The 21,350-nt window shown below is 39.6% G+C and overlaps 1 protein-coding gene across 2 annotated transcripts in view; it reads right to left on the bottom strand.

The window, feature by feature from the left end:
* Positions 1–21,350, bottom strand: part of pth2rb (parathyroid hormone 2 receptor b) — a 93,814-nt gene that overhangs the window by 47,766 nt on the left and 24,698 nt on the right. For both annotated transcript variants that reach the window (XR_013815899.1, XM_079808221.1), the window contains exons 3-5: positions 3,612–3,722; positions 3,413–3,528; positions 2,022–2,119 (exon numbers count right to left, since the gene is read on the bottom strand). Coding sequence is in view for 1 of the 2 variants with exons in the window: in XM_079808221.1 (XP_079664347.1) it covers positions 2,022–2,119; positions 3,413–3,528; positions 3,612–3,722 (325 nt within the window). In the remaining variant the exon portion in view is untranslated. The remainder of the gene's footprint in view (positions 1–2,021; positions 2,120–3,412; positions 3,529–3,611; positions 3,723–21,350) is intronic.

Below are 21,350 nucleotides of genomic sequence, written 5' to 3'. Positions count from 1 at the left end.
GGTACTTACACCAAGTGTAAATAGCGATAGTAGATGGTACTTACACCAAGTGTAAATAGTGATAGATGGTGTTTACACCAAGTGTAAATAGCGATAGATGGTATTTACACCAAGTGTAAATAGCGATAGATGGTACTTACACCAAGTGTAAATAGCGATAGATGGTACTTACACCAAGTGTAAATAGCGATAGATGGTATTTACACTGTGTAAATAGCGATAGATGGTATTTACACTGTGTAAATAGCGATAGATGGTATTTACACCAAGTGTAAATAGTGATAGATGGTATTTACACTGTGTAAATAGCGATAGATGTACTTACACCAAGTGTAAATAGTGATAGATGGTATTTACACTGTGTAAATAGCGATAGATGTACTTACACCAAGTGTAAATAGTGATAGATGGTATTTACACTGTGTAAATAGCGATAGATGGTACATACAACAAGTGCAAATAGCGGTAGATGGTATTTACACTGTGTAAATAGCGATAGATGGTACATACAACAAGTGCAAATAGCGATAGACGGTATTTACACTGTGTAAATAGCGATAGATGGTACATACAACAAGTGCTAATAGAGATAGATGGTATTTACACTGTGTAAATAGCGATAGATGGTACATACAACAAGTGCTAATAGAGATAGATGGTATTTACACTGTGTAAATAGTGATAGATGGTACATACAACAAGTGCTAATAGAGATAGATGGTATTTACACTGTGTAAATAGCGATAGATGGTATTTACACTGTGTAAATAGCGATAGATGGTACATACAACAAGTGCTAATAGAGATAGATGGTATTTACACTGTGTAAATAGTGATAGATGGTACATACAACAAGTACAAATAGTGATAGATGGTATTTACACTGTGTAAATAGCGATAGATGGTGTTTACACCAAGTGTAAATAGCGATAGATGGTATTTACACTGTGTAAATAGCGATAGATGGTATTTACACTGTGTAAATAGCGATAGATGGTATTTACACTGTGTAAATAGCGATAGGTGTACTTACACCAAGTGTAAATAGCGATAGATGGTACTTACACCAAGTGTAAATAGCGATAGATGGTACTTACACCAAGTGTAAATAGCGATAGATGGTACTTACACCAAGTGTAAATAGCGATAGATGGTACTTACACCAAGTGTAAATAGGGATAGATGGTGTTTACACCAAGTGTAAATAGCGATAGATGGTATTTACACCAAGTGTAAATAGCGATAGATGGTATTTACACCAAGTGTAAATAGCGATAGATGGTACTTACACCAAGTGTAAATAGCGATAGATGGTGTTTACACCAAGTGTAAATAGCGATAGATGGTATTTGCACCAAGTGTAAATAGCGATAGATGGTATTTGCACCAAGTGTAAATAGCGATAGATGGTATTTGCACCAAGTGTAAATAGCGATAGATGTACTTACACCAAGTGTAAATAGCGATAGATGTACTTACACCAAGTGTAAATAGCGATAGATGTACTTACACCAAGTGTAAATAGCGATAGATGTACTTACACCAAGTGTAAATAGCGATAGATGTACTTACACCAAGTGTAAATAGCGATAGATGTACTTACACCAAGTGTAAATAGCGATAGATGGTATTTACACCAAGTGCAAATAATGAAAGATGGTATATACACAAAGTACCTTTTATTTCAAGTAATGAAAATGCTTTTATAGTTTTAATTTTACTTTTAGTAAACAATAATAATTACCCTGCTTCATATAATGATTTGTAAAAAAAAAAATTGTGCCTATAGTTAATAAATGTGGACTTCACTGGAGCCTTTCAAATTGAAAACGCAGAGTACAAGATGTTCAGATACATTAGAAACTCACTGGGGAACTCTTCAGCTAATTTAATTTCTGACGGTCTTTTGAGATGAGACTGAATCGTCCCGCTTGAAGCAGCCCCTTGTACTTCATAATGAACACATGGAGTTATTAGTGTTGCTATAACTTGCCAGGTGGGATCAAAGTCAGTTCAATTACCGGAAGTATCCGATGATGAAAATGGCGACCAGCAGTGAGCTGAAGGACACCGCGTAGCCGACGGTGTACATGATGTGCAGCCGCTCGAAAAAGTCCCTCTGGAAACACAACAACACTTGAGCCATCAGAGTAATCTTTGCTAGACACTCTGAACATTTCCTAAGACTTTTGGCTTAATATAGGGTGACCAAACGTCCTGTTTTCAAGTCATGTCCTGGCCCTAAAATAAAAAAAAATCTATCCATACAGAGGGGGCATACTTTAAATGTATTGAAATTAATAAGGAAACTTTGAGTAAACTTTGAGTATCATTTGAGTATCTCATTGCCGGGCGAGTGTCCTGGTTTTCGGTAATCAAAATATGGTCACCCTAGCTTAATCAGGGTTCCCACTCTTTTTCAGCAACCATTTTCCAGTACTTTTCCAGGACATTTTCAATTTTACTACTACGACAAGGATCACGCCAAAAATTGCTTTCTAAGTTTTTAAAAGCTGTACAGTTCATTGCCATTACTTAACAATCCAGCATTTTTCAATATGAGCTCTTAATCATACATTATGACTATGGAAGCTTGTTTACACCACAGAATAGAAAGAAAAGGTAATTGTGACTTTTTATCTCGCTATTCTGACTTTCTCGCAATTGCGAGATTACATATTTGTGATATAAACGCGAAAATTGTTGCAATTCTTTTTTCCTCAGAATTTGACTTTATAACTTGCAATTGCAGTTTAGATCTCACAATTCTGAGAAAAAAGTCAGAATTGCAAGATATAAACTCGCAACTGCGCAAAAAAGTAAATTGCGAAGAAAAGACTTGCGAGTTTATATCACGCAATTCTGACTATATCTTGCAATTCTGACTTTATAACACACAAATGTGACTTTATATCAAAATTATGTGATTAGGTAGCAGCTTAACATTCACTGCATACATTTGAGCAGTTATAGCATTAGCTATTAAACATCATTATTCAAAATACTACTCGCACGCATCAAACTCAGCATTCCTGAACATGTGCTTTCTGCAACTAGCGCTAGTTGTTTGGGCCAGCGATAAACTCTTTATACTCGGCTAAAGAAATAACTTTTTTTTAAAGAATTTTCCCAGAAAACAACAAGATTTTCCAGGACATTTTACATTTTCTCTAATTTTCCATGTGTTTTCCAGGACTGGAAAATTTGTCATCAATTTTCCAGGTTTTCAAGGTTTTCCAGGACGAGTGGGAACCCTGTTAATACAACTAGTGGCATTTTAATCTGTATAAGCAGCTTTATGTCTTACAATAAGACTTTGTGTCATAACACACAAACCTAACCACATCTCATTGGAGTATTATAATCAAAAAGTCACTCAATAAGACACCACAACCTGTTTAATTGGACTTACTTTGTCCTTTTCGATGCCTGGAGCCAAGAACCGCAGACAGTCTGAATAATTGACCCAAGTTCTGTTCTCCACCGATACCCAAGACCCATTCGAGTTGCACTGACGGTAAGCAAATCCTAAGAAAAACAAGATACAGAACAATTTGTTAGATCTTGTTGAAGAAACTGTGTTTGTTAAAAGTTGTTTTGCTCCGGTGTACCTTTGTGGTTGAAGTCGTACACATAGCCGGGACACGGCACTTTGGCGACGGTTCCTGGGGAACCTTGAGGCCAGCAAACCAATCCATCCCATCCAGGAGAACAGACCTCATCTATTGTGGGATTACAAATTTATACATTGTTATATATAGGTTCCAATGTAATAGAATATAACTGAAAACATTATCTATATTTGTGTTTTACATTTGGAAGCAAACTTGAGGAAATTCTAATTACGTCAGGCCGTGTAAGTGTTTGAAACATTAAGTATTTTGTCTTTATGCACCTCCTGACTATTTACCATGACAAGTTTAGAGCAATACTGCCTGAGTGATTGGATTAACATCTATGCATTTGAATGACACTGTTATGCTGATTGAATTACGGCTGATGAGACAGGAATATTTGGGGTGTGTCCCTATTTTCCTATGTCTCCTCCCCTGCTGTATAATCCCTCCCCTTGAAATGTAGATAAATTGCATTATTTTGTACTGTTAAGTTAGACTGTTTTCGGACGACCTGCAGCACAGAGAGTTCTCATTAAAAGAATAAGTTCTGTTTGATCCCGACGTCTCCTGGTCTTCATCTTCTGAGTTTCCTACACTTTAGAAGAGAAATGTTTCACAACAGTGTACACAATGTGGGAACCATAATCACATTTTAATGGGATGGAAATGCAATCTCACCTTCACACTTTCACACCTGCCTCATTTAGTTGGGTTGAATCGTAATAGAGTTGGTTTTCCCATTTGGTGCGGTTGGTTTGGTCAGGTGTGAAAGCAGCAACCAAAAGCAGACCAAACTAGTTTCAAACGAACTCTGGAGAACGTGATCCGACCTCGAACATACACAACTGCAAAAAGTACTGATCATTTTTGGACTAAACCAGCTGCCGTAGTCGGCCTCGCTGTGCATTATGTGATGAGGAAGTGTTTGTTGAGTGTTTGTTGACAGCTCGCGGACAAACTTGGAGTAGTGAGCAGGTACAGAGCCTCATAGAAATTTGGTCTGATGACCATAGATATACATAATAAAGGCTAGATGTCTCGTCCGCGCTGCTGGCCAATGGAGGTCGACGTCCACACCTGGCGGCCATCTTGTCACCCTCAGCTCGCTCACTCCTAACATTGTGTTTTAATGGTGCTTGCACTTTTTAAATCACTTGCTCAATTTTCTACCGATTTTCAAACTGTTTGGTTTGTTATAAACGTCAGAGATGTAGTTATGACACTGCATACTTAGGAATAATTATTCATAATTTGTTCAAGCATGCAGAATTATAGCCACGTTAATAATGTTTGTAAGAAACCAAACCATTTGTAAATCCGTCAAGATTTCAGCGAGATAAGAGTATTTGTGTTCAGATCACTCGCCTTCATCAGGAGCCACAGAGCCCTGTGACAAGATGGCCGCCAGTGATGACGTTAGAGACTCCGCCATAAGACATCTGTGCCCGGTTGCATAAAGCACCTTAAGTTTTTCCCTCAAGTATGAGACTTAAGGGCCGATTTCTCCTTACCTAAGAGAATAACTTAAGGGTGTTGCATATAATCTCTTAAACGGTTCTCTTAGGTAAGGGAAACATTTAAAGGGTTAGTTCACCCAAAAATGAAAATCAGTGAGTCGAATCATGATTCAGATCGCGTGTCAAACCGCCAAACTGCTGAAATTTGGCGATCCAAACCGTTGAATCGACTCACTGATTCATAACGCTTCGAAGCTTCATGATGCCTTGTTTTGAAATCGTCATCACTATATAAGTCGTTATTTAGGGGTTTTTTGCGCACAAAAACTATTCTCGCCGATTCATAAAGTTATTGTAGAGCCACTGTAGTGAGATGGACTTTGTAACGACGTCTTTAGTGTCTTTTAAGGGTCTTGAGAGTGTAAAGTGCATTGAGCCAATGGAGGCCTTTCAGAGCATCAGATTTACACTAAAATATCTTCATTTGTGTCTGAAGATGAACGGAGGTCTGACGGGTGTCCAACGACATGAGGGTCAGTCATTAATGACAGAATTTTCATTTTTGGGCGAACTAACCCTTTAAAATCCACGTTATAAAAGTCTTGTTGGCATAGATACGCAAAACACTAACACTAATCCTACATTCCCACCAAACGTGAATCGAGCGTCAAATCCGTGTCTAGTTTGATGCTTGAACTTTGAATGCATTCGCGCGTCCAAAGCGAGATGGACACGCGTATAAAGCAAGCGTTTGAAGCGAAATTGACGCGCGTCCTTTTGCGCTTTTCATAGTGGTTGTGTGCGGCCGCGAAATTGAAAAATACTACTGTTATTGTGTCACGAAATGTAGTTTTAAGAGTTGTTCAGTCGAGAATGTAGTTGTTTAAAGCTCAAATCTGTGGTTTATTTGTAAAGAGAGCGCCTATTTAAAAATGTTGCGAGATCCCGGCGATCGCCTCGCGCTCATGTAACCCGCCTGGAACAGCCTCACCTCGGCTAGTCCTCCTGACTTTTGCCACTGGTAAACGAGACATGTTTAAATTCAAAATCTATAGCTTCGGTTCTATTATATGAAACATAAGTTAAAAGACATTAATGACTTGTTATTATGTCAAACGACTTCTTTAATTATGTGAGTTTTTCTTCATCTCATTCAGAAATGTACGTATGACTGCAAGTGTTCAGTGTCAGTGGTTGCGATGTGTGATGGTCAAATCAGTGTATTCTTGCAACAATTTTTCATCGCCAAGATGGTCCAAAGGGTTCTCCCTATCCCTAAAAATACTTCTTGGCACATAACGATCTTCAGCTGGTTCCATAAATTCAGCCATGTCGTCTTATTTTTGTCCGCGTTACTCTTAAGGTTACGATTCCCAAACCTAGAGTTATACTTAGGGAAATGGGTTTTAAGGGGTTTTATGCAACACTTAATGCTTTTTAAGGGATTACTTAAGTGAAAAAACAGCATTTAAGGGGAATTCTAAGTGTTTGTGACGTTTCACTTAAAGAAACCCTTAAGTAACACTTAAGTTTTTTTTCTGCAACACCCTTAGGTTTAAGGGAAACATAAGGGCGAACTTAAGGGAAAATTACACTTAAGGTGCTTTATGCAATCCTTTATCATGGATATCTATGCTGATGACCATATTAGGTCCCAACTTTCGAAAACTCACAAGTTATTAGAACGTTGTTTTCAAGCCGCATCCGCATCGCTTCATTATAGAAATGTATTGTTTGCATATTGTGGTGTATACAAACAATGTAATAGATTATGGCCAGGGACAAAACCAGCCCGCGCAGTCGCAGTTTAGGAAATACGCCATGGCCAATGAGTGATGTGGATGTTGTCATGTGACTGCATTTTGGGTCATTTCAACTTATTAGGACCAAAGCAATCAGTGTGGTGTGAAAAGGAAACCAAAAAAAGATGAAAAATGCTACAATGTATAATTGTTTGCCCTTGGGTCGGACCAAATGAACCGAACTAGAGATGTTAAAGCACCCTGGGACTGTGAGTAAAGATCCATCGTTTCTGGTACTGGATAAGTTTCAGTTCCCAGATATCATGCAAATCAGAAAATATCCTCACAATGTTTACTCCGATAATTCAATTTCTATTCAGTGTCTTCCATGAGTAGACTAATGATCTCACAGGCTAACTTACATACACTGCAAGAACAGAGGAAAAAGTTCTCACTCCCAGGGCAGCAAAAACAAAATGGTGTAAGTTTGTTCTCGGAAGCCCTGGTTTGGGAGTTCTCACAGCTTGTTCTCGACAAACACACAGAGTACCACCCCAAAGCCCTTAGTTCCCGGGGAAAGTTCCTGCGGTGGAAACACAGCTAAAGTTCAGGAACTTTCAGAGGTGGGACCATAGATAGTAAAAGAAATGGACACAGCGACCCCATAGACTTCAACGGGAAAAAGTGAAGTCAATTAGAAGCACTCACTTCCTCAGACTGATCTTAAAGACGTAGATGTGGCGAGAGCAGCCAGTCTGACAGTTGTAAGTCTTCTAGTAGTTCTGCAAAGTGAAATCTGAATCACGATGTTGAAATATTTTGTCAAGTTGCTTATGGGTTTCTCCCCATGCTTCACCTTTGACTTTATCGGACTTTATGCCTCCACTTTATGCCCCCCCGATTGCCTCATAGACAGTAAAAGATTGCCTGCAAGCTTCTCCTTGGGTCTATACCAGGGGTCCCTTTTCTATTTTATATATATATATATATATATATATATATATATATATATATATATATATATATATATATATATATATATATATATATATATATATATATATATATATATATATATATAAATAAATAAATTACATGTTTTGTTTCTTGGAAACATGACAGATTTGACAAAAGCTTGAGCTGATAGTTAAGTAGCTTGAGATAGGACACAGGACATTTATAGATATTTAACAATATCTTTAAAACTTTCATCAACGAAAAAGTTTTAATGGGTGAAATTTACATATTTGTTCTTGATTCCTGGGGGAAAAAATCTAAATGAATTGAGTTTTTGCTTGAAACAAACTTAATTATTTGCCAATGGATTAGAAAAATAATCTTGTTTCTGTTTGGGACACAATAAACAAGATTCCAAACAGAAACATTATTTTTCTTCCCACATTGGCAGATATATTTGCTTGTTTTAACCAAAAACTCACTTCAATTTCATTTTATTTTCCAGAAAATAAGAAAAAATATCTAATGTAATTTAACTTATCTAGTAAATTCATCTTGATTTAAGAATTTTTAGATATATTTGTACTAGAAACAAGACAAAAATACTAAATAACAGCATTTTTTGCAGTGCACACAAGGCATAAAGTAAAAAAAAAATCTATATCTAGAATGGCTTTAAGTTATTTAGTCTATAAACATATGAATACAAATGCACAAAACTGCAAGTTAATGACAAAAACAGTCTTTAATTTGGCTTTTATTACTCATTTAATACATGTCTACATTACAAATTAAATAAAATGAGATATTAACCTACATTTCTGACAAATGACCACGGTTACAGTTACCACAGTAAACACATGATAATGTTGGCATTGTTTGAAAAGTATTTGAACTGAATCAGCTGATTTGCAGGTTAGTGTTGTTGATTAAGTCAGTGCTGTTTAACTGGATTTAAATTAAATTAAATCACAGAGAGTTTCGCAGCTCGTACCGGAGACCTCTGCGCCAAACTCTAAAGCTTCTCATTGGCTGTTTAGTGGTCATGTGATCGAGACACTCAGCAGGTAAACACATTTGTTCAGAGTCAGAGCTCGCGAGTTTAGCGCTGTTTCGTTCCGCTTTTGCCGCTGTTTCCCTGGCCTAAAATCTACTACTGCCACGATTTGTCAATTATGCGTGGCGGGCCACATATTATATATTTTAATAGACAAGCTGCGGGCCGTTTGAAATTCATCCCTGGGCCGCATTTGGCCCGCGGGCCGGACTTTGGACACCCCTGGTCTATACGGTAATTTCTCTACTATGCGACAGGCAGTCGCGTGGTTATGACGCAATCGTTACCCTTTTTCTACAAAAACGGCTTCTACGGGGCGATAGTGTAAGATACAAGGTAATGGAGCCTTTTATACATTGTCGTGTTTCTTTAGAAATAAACAATGGAGGAATGGAGTCTTTAAACGTCTCGGATGTAAAGTTATTCGCTGTCAAAGTGACGCCAAAATGAATGGGAGTCAATGGGATGCTAACAGCAGGTGATGGCTTGGTTAGCAATGGCCGCCCCTATGGAAGGTACGCTTTCCGGGTGCTGGATTACCCCCTTGGGTGGGACTTGGTTGAGTTCATGCAGCATTTTATTTCAACCGCCATTTTTAAAAGTCTGGGCCCGTATTTATCAAGCCTCTAAAGGTCCTTTCACACTGGACGTGATTTTGATGCGCAAATAATTTGCGCAATGGTTTTATTTTTTGATCAGCTGTTTGTGTAATGAGTGCTTCCACACCGAATGCGAATGTGCTGTGGCGAAAAAACAATGTTTATTTTTTTCCCCTCAATAGCTATGTTTCCATCCACCTATTTTTATGCGCATTTTGGGATCAAAAAATGCTGAATGGAAACGCATAAATTCTAAAAATGCGCACAAAAAAACCTTTGAGTCGGATACATTTTCTATCCGATACGAAAACATGCACGTAAACTACGATGAAAACGCATTTACCCAATAAATCCCTTGATGCGCATAAGGAAAATCTTGTTACTTTGCACAGCATCTGAATTGTCAAAGATGCTCGGTATATTTGGTTACACTTTATTTCGATAGTCCACTTCAAACATTCTACAAACTATAAGTAACTTTGCAACTACATGTCAACTAACTGTCTTTTGAGTATTAGTTGACTGTCAGTAGACTGGTAAGTTATGGTTAGGTGTTAGGGTTCGGGTTAGTAGAATAAGTTGAATTGTAGTTGCCAAGTTACTTATAGTCAGTAGAATGTCTGTTGGGGGACCAACAAAATAAAGTTTTAGTAAATATTAAGCAGACAGTCTACAAATACTCTAATGACAGTTAGTTGATATGTAGTTGCAAAGGTACTTATAGTTAGTAGAATGTCTAAAGTGGACTATCAAAATAAAGTGTAACCGTATATTTCCCAAACCGCACATCTGCCTCTGAAAGCAAGACAACACGTTTATTGAGACGCACAAGTTTCTCTGAGACGCAAATCATTTATTATATCCGAAAATGATTATACAGTGGCTTCTCCTATGTTTCTAAGTGATTGTTTAGCGGTAGTTTATCAGGAAGTGACAATTATGTTGTCTTCGACTGTGCTTTATTCGCAAAAGTTTTATGCGATATTGCATTTTTGCGCATAAATTATATACGCAACTTTGGATGGAAACGTAGCTATTGTCAATATTTTTTTTAAACTCTCGCAGCGACAGAAAAGGCTTAAACCAATCACATACAAGGACACAAAGGTGACGAAATGTCTAGTTGATGTCATTAGCTATTCAATAAACATTAACCTCACGAGATTACAGCTGTAGTTGTAGTTACAGGTGTAAAGATGCAGATGTGTTTGCCCACTGTAGGCTACAGACAACGATAACATCACCTTTTGAGTTAAAACTCTAGCACCACTTTGTGTACCGGGAACGCCTTCTACTGAATTTGCACGTTCACTCGGCAAATCCGCAGTGAAAATCGCTTACACTCAAGACGCGCCGAAAAATGTTTCGAAAAACGCTGCTGATAATCGTCCTAGTGTGCACAGGCCTTAAGAGTGATTCTTAGCTTTGAGAAAGTTTGGTAGTAGAAGTAAATTTCACAAATTCTCAGCACTTAAGACTAAAATTACACTTTGAGAAGCTTGATAAATACGGGCCCTGTTGCGGTGCAGTAAGAGTTGTTTGCTATTCAAATCAACAATGGAGTTTAACCCTCTGGTGCTCTTCGGTCATTTCTGACCGGAAAATTTTCTGTTTTGAAATTTAAAAAATCACAGCTTCATCAAAATGATATGAAACTAGGTGACTTTTCTAGCATTAGGTATGTAAACACACACAACAAATTGGGGTCATGATTCAAGCATGCTAATTGGTCATTTTAAAAAAAGTAGCGTTCATTGTCCAACCATAGGAAATGAATGGGAAATCGGCAAAAACACAAATTCTCTGAATATTTGTGTGTACAATCTACAAATCGGCCACGATGCTGAAAAAAAGTACACAGCAGTAAAGGTGACACTCTAAAACATCAAGAGTGTGATATTGACACACACACACACTTATACACACACACACGCACACTTATACACACACACACCTATGAAAAACTGAACCTATGAACCACATTTAGAATTTTTTTAAATTACAGCTTCATCAAAATGATATGAAACTGACTTTTCTAGCATTGGGTATGTAAACACAAAAAAAATGGAGGGCATGATTCGAGCATGCTGATTGGTCTTAAAAAAAATACTCCCACATGTGCTCTTCGGTCAAAAATGACACCATAGGAAATGAATGGGAAATCTGCAAAAACACAAATTCACAGAAAAAAATCTATATTTCTAACAAAAATCTACAAAATACAACAAAATAATCTGCCTTCAAAAAAATTATTTTGAAGGCCTAGTCTCTATTTTAACCTGAAATACTGCCATGATTAAAAATAAAAAAATTACAAAAATGTTTTATATAATTTTCAATGGCAAAAATAGACCATAATTATTGCATAAATATTAAAAAATACCATCAAATCATCTCAAAATACAAAAATAAAAGAAAAAAATATTATTGAAGAAAAATAAATTGCATTGGTTTTACTGGGGTGGAGGAAGTTTAATTTTTAGGTGTCCGGTCACTTATTACCGGGAAGACGACCAATGCAACCCCTAAATGAAGAGCACCAGAGGGTTAAAGAATACGACTGATGGATCGACAACAAGGTTCAGGCTTTATTAATCTTACATGCGGGAACTGGAAAGTCACGCGCAGTCCTACGCCCCTGGACTTATTTGCCTAATCTTCACGGTACTTTAAAGCATGATGGAAACACCGACAGCAACAGGACTGGGGGGAAAAAGTTCCTGGGGAAAAAAGTTCCTTGGACAAATTGACTAGTCTTGGCAACCCCTACTCTGAAACACTGCCCTTAATTCATCAGAATTTAATTGGTAATCTATCAATACCCAGGTGTGGAGGAAACTGTGCATGGTTTTTTATTCATTACGGTCCATTGCTCACTCAAACCTAGCCTAAAGGCCTGTTCACACCGGGACGATTTTCGCACGCGTTTATCGCCGACGTTTAACGCCTCGGGACTAAACAATGGGCGCCAATGTGAGTGTTCACACCGACGCGCAAAACGCCAGGCGTAAAAGCGTCATTTTTAAAAAAACGCCTCGGGTTCGTTTTTTTATTTTGACGCGGCGCGTAAAAAACTGTCCGACCAATGAGATCGCCGCTTTTGTTCACGTGCCTGGAGCTGCTGAAGTGACAGTAAAACACGACTTGGTGGCGCTCGAGCACAAAACGGTCTTGCCGAGCACACATTGATACGACGAAGAAGTAGTAAGTAGACAAAGAAGAAGATGAACTGCTAATGCTGCTTGCCAGTTAGCAAAAAGTGTGTGAATGGTTTTGTCCATATACATAATATGTCTATGGTTTTGGCAAGCACGTAAATACTGTCTCTCTTCTCCTTCTGTGTGACAAGCGAGTGTCAGAGGCTTAAAGTGCCGCAGCACCATCTTGTGTACCGGGAGCGCATCTACTGAATGTGCACGTTCACTCGGCGCAGCGCCAGTGAAAATCGCTTGGGTGTGAACACTCAAGACGCGCCGAAAAACGGCACGAAAAACGCTGGCGATAAGCGCGCGCGATATTCATCCCGGTGTGTACAGGCCTTAACACGAAACCTAATTAAAGCCGTTAAGAGTCCATCGAGGAATGTCTTAAGTAATTATAGTTTCTTTAGCAACAGAATAATCTTGCGTGAAATCTTCCTAACATGATTTATTATGAAAGGAATAGCCTCAAAGCACACGCTTTATCTTTCCTCGAGGCTCATTGATTCGACGCTGTTGTAAGTCTTCGTTCTAATTGCAGGCATTCCGTCAAACATTGATCCAACCTCCGCAGAAGCATTTGGGGGAAAAGGGCAAGGTCTGTATGGAAACACCACACCAACTGGGCAATTCCCTGAAGGGAGAGGAGAGTGTCCAAAGCGCTACAAGAGCCTGGTGCTATTCTGAGCGGATGAATCAGCGCAGCTCAATTCAACCTGGTGGTTTGCTGATAACCCTTGAAAGAAAGAACACCAACAAGCTTTGTCTGTGCTGTAAAACATCTATTTGTGGACTCTGACGGTCATTTGGGTTGGAGATGTCGCAGGCACCATGTAGTCTTTGACACTTTATACATACACATATCAAAGCCCACACATTAATATTTTGATATTCTGAGAATGTTCCAATTGTTGCCATGGCAAATTGAGGTTCGGTGAGGGCGCTCGACAACTTGATGCAAATGACAACGGCTACACTCTAATTAGCTCTAATCACCAATATTAGCAAATGTTGTCAAACAAAAGGAAACCTTTTAGCTTTCATGTTTACCGTGCATTTGAAGAGCAGCACAAACGTCCAAATGAAAAGAAAATAATTGCAATCTTTGGACAAAAGCACAATTTTATAGAAGTTTAGGCAACCAACCCTAGAGATCAAACATGTATAATTTGTAAAGAAGCATCTGGAAAGATATATATATACGGTTTATGCGATTCCAGTCTTCACATTTGATTGGCTGAGTGGCGTTCCAATAGCCTGGCTCCGCCCTCCGTGCTCAATTTTCCTTTTTCAGTCATGTGCGTCGGAAGCAAAAAAAAACGTCTGTCTGAAAGTTTTTTCTGGAGTAGATGCCATTTACATACAAATATGCCGCCTTGTTTGCTAAACGTCTGGTTGGGAAAGACAAAATTACGGAAATCACTGTATCATTGAGAACGGCAATAGTGTTGGGGTGAGACGCATGGCATCAAGTTTTGACGCAAATCGACCCGCGGTTCGAATCCGCCTTTTGCCGAACTCACTCTTCTCCCTTTTCGCATTTATTTTCAATAAAAATTACAAAAATATTATAAAAGTGGAAAAAACGCGTCTAACGTGTTTAATAATAAGTGTTTATCGGTTAGGGGTAAGTAAACAGACATGTGCTGAATAAGAGACGATAAAAGTGAGTGGGTCCAATATAATTGTTCGTAAAAAGTGGGTGGGTCTAGCCTGGATGCCAGTTGAACTTAGCCCCGCCCACAACATTTGAGCTCGGGAAGTTCGGCTGGACTTGATCCGTAGAGGAGTAATTATGCCTGAACAGAAACTGTTCGGACCAATGATATTGTCAAGACGGGCGTTAGACGATGATGGACAGATGATCAACAGTAACGTCATCAAAGGCGCTTGGGTTGAATTTGTTCTAATCCTAAACGGAGAACTTGTTCGTATGTGCGTTCACCTTTACTATTTCTCTCAGAAATGATGATGGTGTTGGTAAGTAAACTCTGTGTATCCTTAAATTCTTTTTACAACACCGGCAAAGATTGATTACACTCATCTTTTTCTTCTAGCGTTACTTATTCCAGCGTGCGGGCACAGGATTGGCAAGTTTTTACAACAAAACCCGCCCAATTGCTTCTCAAAACTAGCCAAAAACAAGCCCAATAGCTTTCCGGAGAGGTTCTCCGGAAAAAAATGGCATTTGGCTGGTAAAATATGTGTTATTTTGGCAGGGCTGGCAGCTAAAAATTGCATTCCTGGGTCTGTATATCACATAATTGGGGTCGCTTCAACCCGCGGACTTGGCAACACAGTGCAGTTGAGTTCTGTTGACATTTGACAACTAACGTTATGCATCGCTCCGTTGCTCTGATTGGTTGCAGGTCTTTCCAATTGAGGTCTTTCCTGGTTCGGTTGAAACACACCCCATAATCACAGCCCAATGGAGCAGATCAGACTCATATTCTGACTAGAATTGAGTATGACGACGTCAGGCTAAGGTGGGTCTTGTCCAACCCACATACAATGTTTCAGACGCCCATGCCTTCAGTGCGTCGTCTAGGTTTGCGTTATATTCGCTGGTTTTCTCCGGACACTTTTTAACCAATCAGAGAACAGAGGAAGTGGCTGAGAGCGATGGCGTTGATATTGTGTGCTAGTTTGAGTTGTAGTTCAGTAATGGTGGCGGAGAAAGATGCGAGGGAAGCCGTTCGGTCTGTTGTGGCAACGCTGCCGAATATCCAGAAGTTAAAGCTGGAGCAAGATCAATCTTTGCTGAGTTTTATTGGCGGCCATGATGTTGTGACCCTCCTCCCCACGGGGTTCGGGAAAAGTTTGTTTTTCCAGCTCCGTTAGTGGTGAAGGATTTGGCGAATGCTAGCGATGCTAAGCTGATAGTTGTTGTCATTTCCCCTCATACGTCACAAACATTAGCAATTGGTTATGGCAGATCCAATAGTTTTAAACTTCAACAGAGTTCCCGCCTTCAAGGAAGTGAACGCTTGTCAATGGAGAGCGGCCAGACTCTGAACAAATGAGATGTATGAATAGGACCAGGCTAGCGTAGCGTTCCAAGACTGCAGAGCTATAATAGTACGGCAGAGCTGCATATGTTCACTGTTTGATGTCTTATCCCACTCTTTCTGCAGGTTTCATGGTTATGCCAATTTGGGTGCTCTTCATTCGTAGGCTGCAAATCTAGGCTGTCACATCACCAAGCGTCATCTCAATTTGAAGGATCCTTGGAAGTCAGCCTTCCTTTTACATCCTTCAATTGGCTTTTTTTGAAGGAGACATCAGACGAATGCATTTTCGTGATGCCCCAAAACAACTCTTTTTTTTTTTTTTTTTACAGCATTCTATGCAGATTTGGAATTTGCTGGATTTTGTTGAATGGACGCTTCTAACGGTCTAATCCGATTCAATGATCTATGCTAAGCTACGCTAAAAGTGCAAACCCGGAGATCGGCTGAATGGATTCGAAAACGGTCAAACTCAACTCGGAAAATGGAAAATTTCTAGTGGAGTGTTGCTTTAAAGGGATAGTTCACCCTAAAACAATTTTTTTATGTTTATTTGCTCACCCCCAGGGCATCCAAGATGTAGGTGTGTTTGTTTCTTCAGTCGAACACAAATGAAGATTTTTAACAGTGTGATAGTCGTATAATGATGTCAATGGGGATATTTTAGAGTATGAGAGCAATGAGAGTAAAAACACACAGACATACGAATCCTTATTAAACCCTGCGGCTTGTGGCAACTAGGCTTGCTACGATAGTCGTGTTGCCGGTGTTACCGGTGTCCAGACTCAACACCGGTTACATCACTTGCCCACCGTGGCACCGCCCACCGTCTTTTTGATTTTTTTTATAGTAATAAAATAATTTAGTTCAGTTAGACAATACAAATAAAAACTGAACGTATCTACTTAATAAAGCAGGATCCGACCGTGAGTCTCGGCAGCGGCAGGAGTCATTCATCAGATTTAAGAGTGCGGAGCTGACTGAGATGATCGCGGAAGATTTGGTTTCAAAGCGAAACGTAAAAACGCCTATTTAAGGGAGTTTGTCATTTGTTTTGTTGTTGTGTTTTTCATTAAAAATAATAGACTAATGAACCCATAATTCAAGCAACCCGCAGCCGAATTGGCGCTAATTCAAAACCGAAAGTTAAATGTGCACGGCCGCACAGAGAGAGCGCATTGTTTACTTTCGCCTGGCTCCGCAGTGCGATCCTCCGCTACGCTGACTGCGCGCATTTATTTTTGCAGCGCGCACCCTCGCGCTCTTGCGGGCGCGTCGAGTATAAACGAGGCTTTACGGACGAACTGTTATTCATTCATGGCGTGCATCTCAATCATAGACTGATCAATGCTTGATCAGTGCCATGACTACTGAACTAGGGAACTGATTGAGACGCACCCATGGCCTCACAGAGCGCGCATTTACAGACGAGCTGTCATTCACGGTGTGTGAATACGCAACACTGGCGCGTTTTCAGTTCAGAGCGGTCGTGTGCATGTTACTTTCGGTTAGATAGAATTAGTGATTTAAAAGCCTCTGCCGGTGATACCGGTATTACCGGTGTTGTCACACATCAATTAACCGGCGGGAAAATTTCCTCACCGTCACATCCCTAGTGGCAACACATTGATGTCATAAGACACGAAACCATCGGTTTCTGCGAGAAACCCAACAGTATTTGTTATTTTTTTACCTCTTCTCAGACGAATGTCATCTAGTTTTCCCAGCGCCATAACTTCCGGTGAATAAGGTCAAAATACTGGCGTGATCAAAGATATATATACGTAGATGCCTCATTCGACCGATCCGCGCACTAATGAGGAATCTATGTATATATCTATGATCGCGCCGGTATATATCTATGATCGGCAGCAACTATTACTGCCATTATAAAGCTTGGATTAGCCAGAACATTTTTAATATAACTCAGATTTTATTCGTCTGAAAGAAGAATGTCATACACACCTCGGATGACTTGAGGGTGAGTAAATCATGGGCTAATTTTCATTTTTGGGTGAACTATAATTCTAATGATTGTTATCAACCCGTTCTCACTCCCAAGGCGTCAAAATCTGAAGCATGGTCAAGTGCCTTCCCGTCACAATGAAGACGGTAAAGACAACCCTAGGCGTCACTATATCGTCACGCAGGTGCTCCATTGATTTCAGTTGTTTGCCCAATGCATCAGATCAAGACGCTTTTAATTCTTTGCATTAAGCAGATATTCTGAATATTTATAGGCTACTTTTATATTTTGGAGCAACTAACCCAACTCCTACCCTAAACCTACCCACTTCTCAACAATATAAAACACATACCAGGCAAATAAAGGACAATCACAGCTATTTATTGCAAAAACTGACCAAAAACAGTATAAAAGTATTAACTCCATGTCTTCTGAAGTCATACGATATCTTCATGAAGAGTTGATCTTAATGTTTTAATCTCTGAAGTTATGATCCCGCCGCTCCGTGAACACACACGCACTCAGTCACGTCTCACACATGACTCTTTAGCATGACGCAATTGGTCACGAGACACACAAGAGCCAATTACATTTTACAATCAAAGCTGACGTAACGTTTCTTCGGGCGGCAATTTTTAAAATTTGAATGTGTGCATGATCTTCTGCGGATGGAGACGCTGATCGCGTTTGGGGATTTTCGTCACACAAATCAATCGTTTGGCCTCGGAACACTTGGAAATTGTTCCTACAGTCATATCTGCCCATTATATCCTGTATTTTATATCATATAATACACAATTGGGCAGGTTTAGGGATGCGATGGGGTTGGGTTACATGTTCAAACGTGACTAAATAGCGTAAATAAAATAAATGTAAATAAAATTATGCTGGCTGATTAAATTGATAATCACACTCCAAAATGTCATAATGGCAAAATCATAACCCAATATAATTTCATCATGACGATAACGCTCCCATGCCCAACATGTCTGTGAATGATGAATGGAGCACCTGCGCGTCGAAATTGTATTGGGTTATGATTTTGCCATTATGACATGTTGGAGTGTGATTATCAATTTAATCCGGCAGCATAATTTTATTTACATTTATTTTATTTACACTATTTAGTCACGTTTGAACATGTAACCCAACCCAACCCCACCCCTAAACCTGCCCATTTGTGTATTATATGATATAAAATACAAGATATAACGGGCAGATATGACTGCAGGCACAATTTCCATGTGTTCCGAAGCCAATCGATTGATTTGTGTGAAGAAAATCCCCAAACGCGTCTTCATCGTGAAGGCACTTGACCATGCTTCAGATTTTGACGCCTTGGGAGTGAGAACGGGTTGTTGTTGTTGTTCAAACAATGACCACGTTTACGTTATTTCCCTTATTCTGAATAAGACAATATTCTGATTAAGGTGTTTTCATGAGTTGCTTTTAGAATATTCCGTTCATGTTCCCGTTTCACATGTTATAGAATGCGACTAAAATAGGCACACATGTCTTAATTAGATTTTTGTTTAATTCGAGTATGGCTTTTACTGGATTAAGGTAATTAGAAATCACTGTTTACATGGTAGCTTCTGTAATGGCAAAAATTAATTCGTCGACATCACTAATAAGAGACAAACCAAGATCCAATTGTCTTTATAAAGATTTATTTTCCTTGCAAGGAAGAGCCACGGTCAAACGCAGCCGCTCGAGGCTACCTTGAGTGTGAACTGCTAAAACAAAAGAAAGCACAAACTTTTATACCCTCAACAACCCCCTCAGTAATTTTCCATACATCTGGCGAGACCCACTGAAGGTTTCGCCTTGAGCAAGAGGTGAGACAATACACAAATGGTCCCCCTCCTGTCTTGGATCTCATTTGAATTAAAAGCAAGAAACACAATGGTCCTTCATCTTCATCTAACAAAGCATGTTAGCCAGGAACTCAGATTCCAAGAGCAAAAAAAGATAAAAGGGACAATGTATGGCTTCCACAGGTGAGGCCTCTTTGATCTGACTCATTTAAAACACAATAGAGAAAACAGGTCTGGAAGATTAAATCTTCTGTGATTAAATTTTTCCCCAACAATTTCCCCCTTTTATCATTCTTTGATAACTTTCAAAAAAGAAAAATTTTAAATGTGTATATAATAAAAATAGAAGTAGTAATAATAGTCACTCATCACATTCATTAAAGCTGGGTAACAGCAACCTGTCGAGTCTTTCTGTGGCATGAAATGGTTTCTGTCACCACAAACCCAAATTACAGCATGCGAAGTGTCACTTGGTTTGCTAAACGTACAGGTAAAACCTGTTGTGATACTGCCTATCACCGCTGTGCAGTTCCCTGTGGTCGAATTCTTGATGTCAATTCTGACTCTGCAGTCAGAACACCCTGCTTTCACGTTCAGCTTCAGTCTCGTGAGCACACGAACACATCTCCTTGAACATGCATCACTCTCAATTTTGTAATCAACATGTCTGTGTGGTTGTACCGCTGCGTTCTCTTTCGAGCAGACGTTGGATGTTTTGTTGGAATCTTCCCTTGCTCGATGTCCGCTGCAGCTCTAAGCACCACCTACTGGATTCTGTAGGCTTGAAATAGGGTTTAACTTGAAAACTGGTTGGCTCAGCACCACGTTGTGCCAGTGTCTCTGCTCCTGAGATGATAACGGCAAATGATGTTTATATATCTGCCCGCACAGACGTTTTCCTCCTGCTTCTCTCTCCTCTTGGCTCCTCCTCCCCGATCACTGTTGGGACCTTTCTGCAATGGCTCGCATGCACCCACGTCGCTCTCTCCGCTACTTTGACGGCAGTGTCGTCAGAAGCCTGACAAAAGGCCCTAGCCGCCTTTCCGCCTTCCAGCTTTTCGTACTCAGGTCCTGTTTTACCACGTGATCTCCTGGCTTGATGTTGTGCAAGGGAGTCTCAGCCGGTTTCCCCTGAGCAGTTTTCGCCTGCACACATACACCAGACAACAGAGAAGACATTTCTTTGCAATAATTCACAATTCTATTGATGCAAGCTATTGTTTACCCCCTTCCATTCCCATGAATGGTGGTCTTCCAAAAAATGTCTCAAACGGGCTCAGATTTACTAAAGGCCTTTTCTCGTTTTCATGTATTTCAATATGCATCAAAATGCGAAATTTTCAGCAAATATTGTAACCCCCTTATAAACTTCATTCATTTGAGTACCATTACCATTACCATTCCCCCTTTGGCTGCAGGCTCGCCCATGCAGCCATTTATCATAATCATTGAAAATATTGTTGAGGTAAACAAGGCTTGCCATCACTTCTTGTCTAGACGCCATTTTGCACATTCACACATCATTCATAAGTTTCCAGCCACGTCTCCACAGGTGCTTCTCCGCTGCTGTGGCAAATGCCTGCATACTCTGTAAGGAAATCAAAGCATTTGTGTTAGTTTCAGATAATAAAATGCATTCTGGTTCCTTTGACTGCTGTGCTGCCGCGGCCTTCGCAGCCGCATCTGCTCTCACGGTTTCCTGTTGAAATAAACTCTTTGTTGTTAGTTACGCTGCGCATTTAAGTCTTAACTTGAAAGTTTCCCATAAACATACTGAAAATATCCAATAAAATGAAAGACAAATCCGTATTTCATCTCTGTAAGCCGGGCTAAGTCAGTAATCACTGTCACTGCTCTCCCATCATGTTAGGGGTGTGTGATACCTACAAAATTCAAACATGCCAACTTTCTGCTATCAACCGTTTGACGA

The sequence above is a fragment of the Gobio gobio genome (genome assembly GCF_949357685.1).
Source record: "Gobio gobio genome assembly, chromosome: 24".
NCBI lineage: Eukaryota > Metazoa > Chordata > Actinopteri > Cypriniformes > Gobionidae > Gobio > Gobio gobio.
Note: the sequence above shows the minus strand (reverse complement) of the source record. Positions and strands in the feature narration are given on the sequence as shown.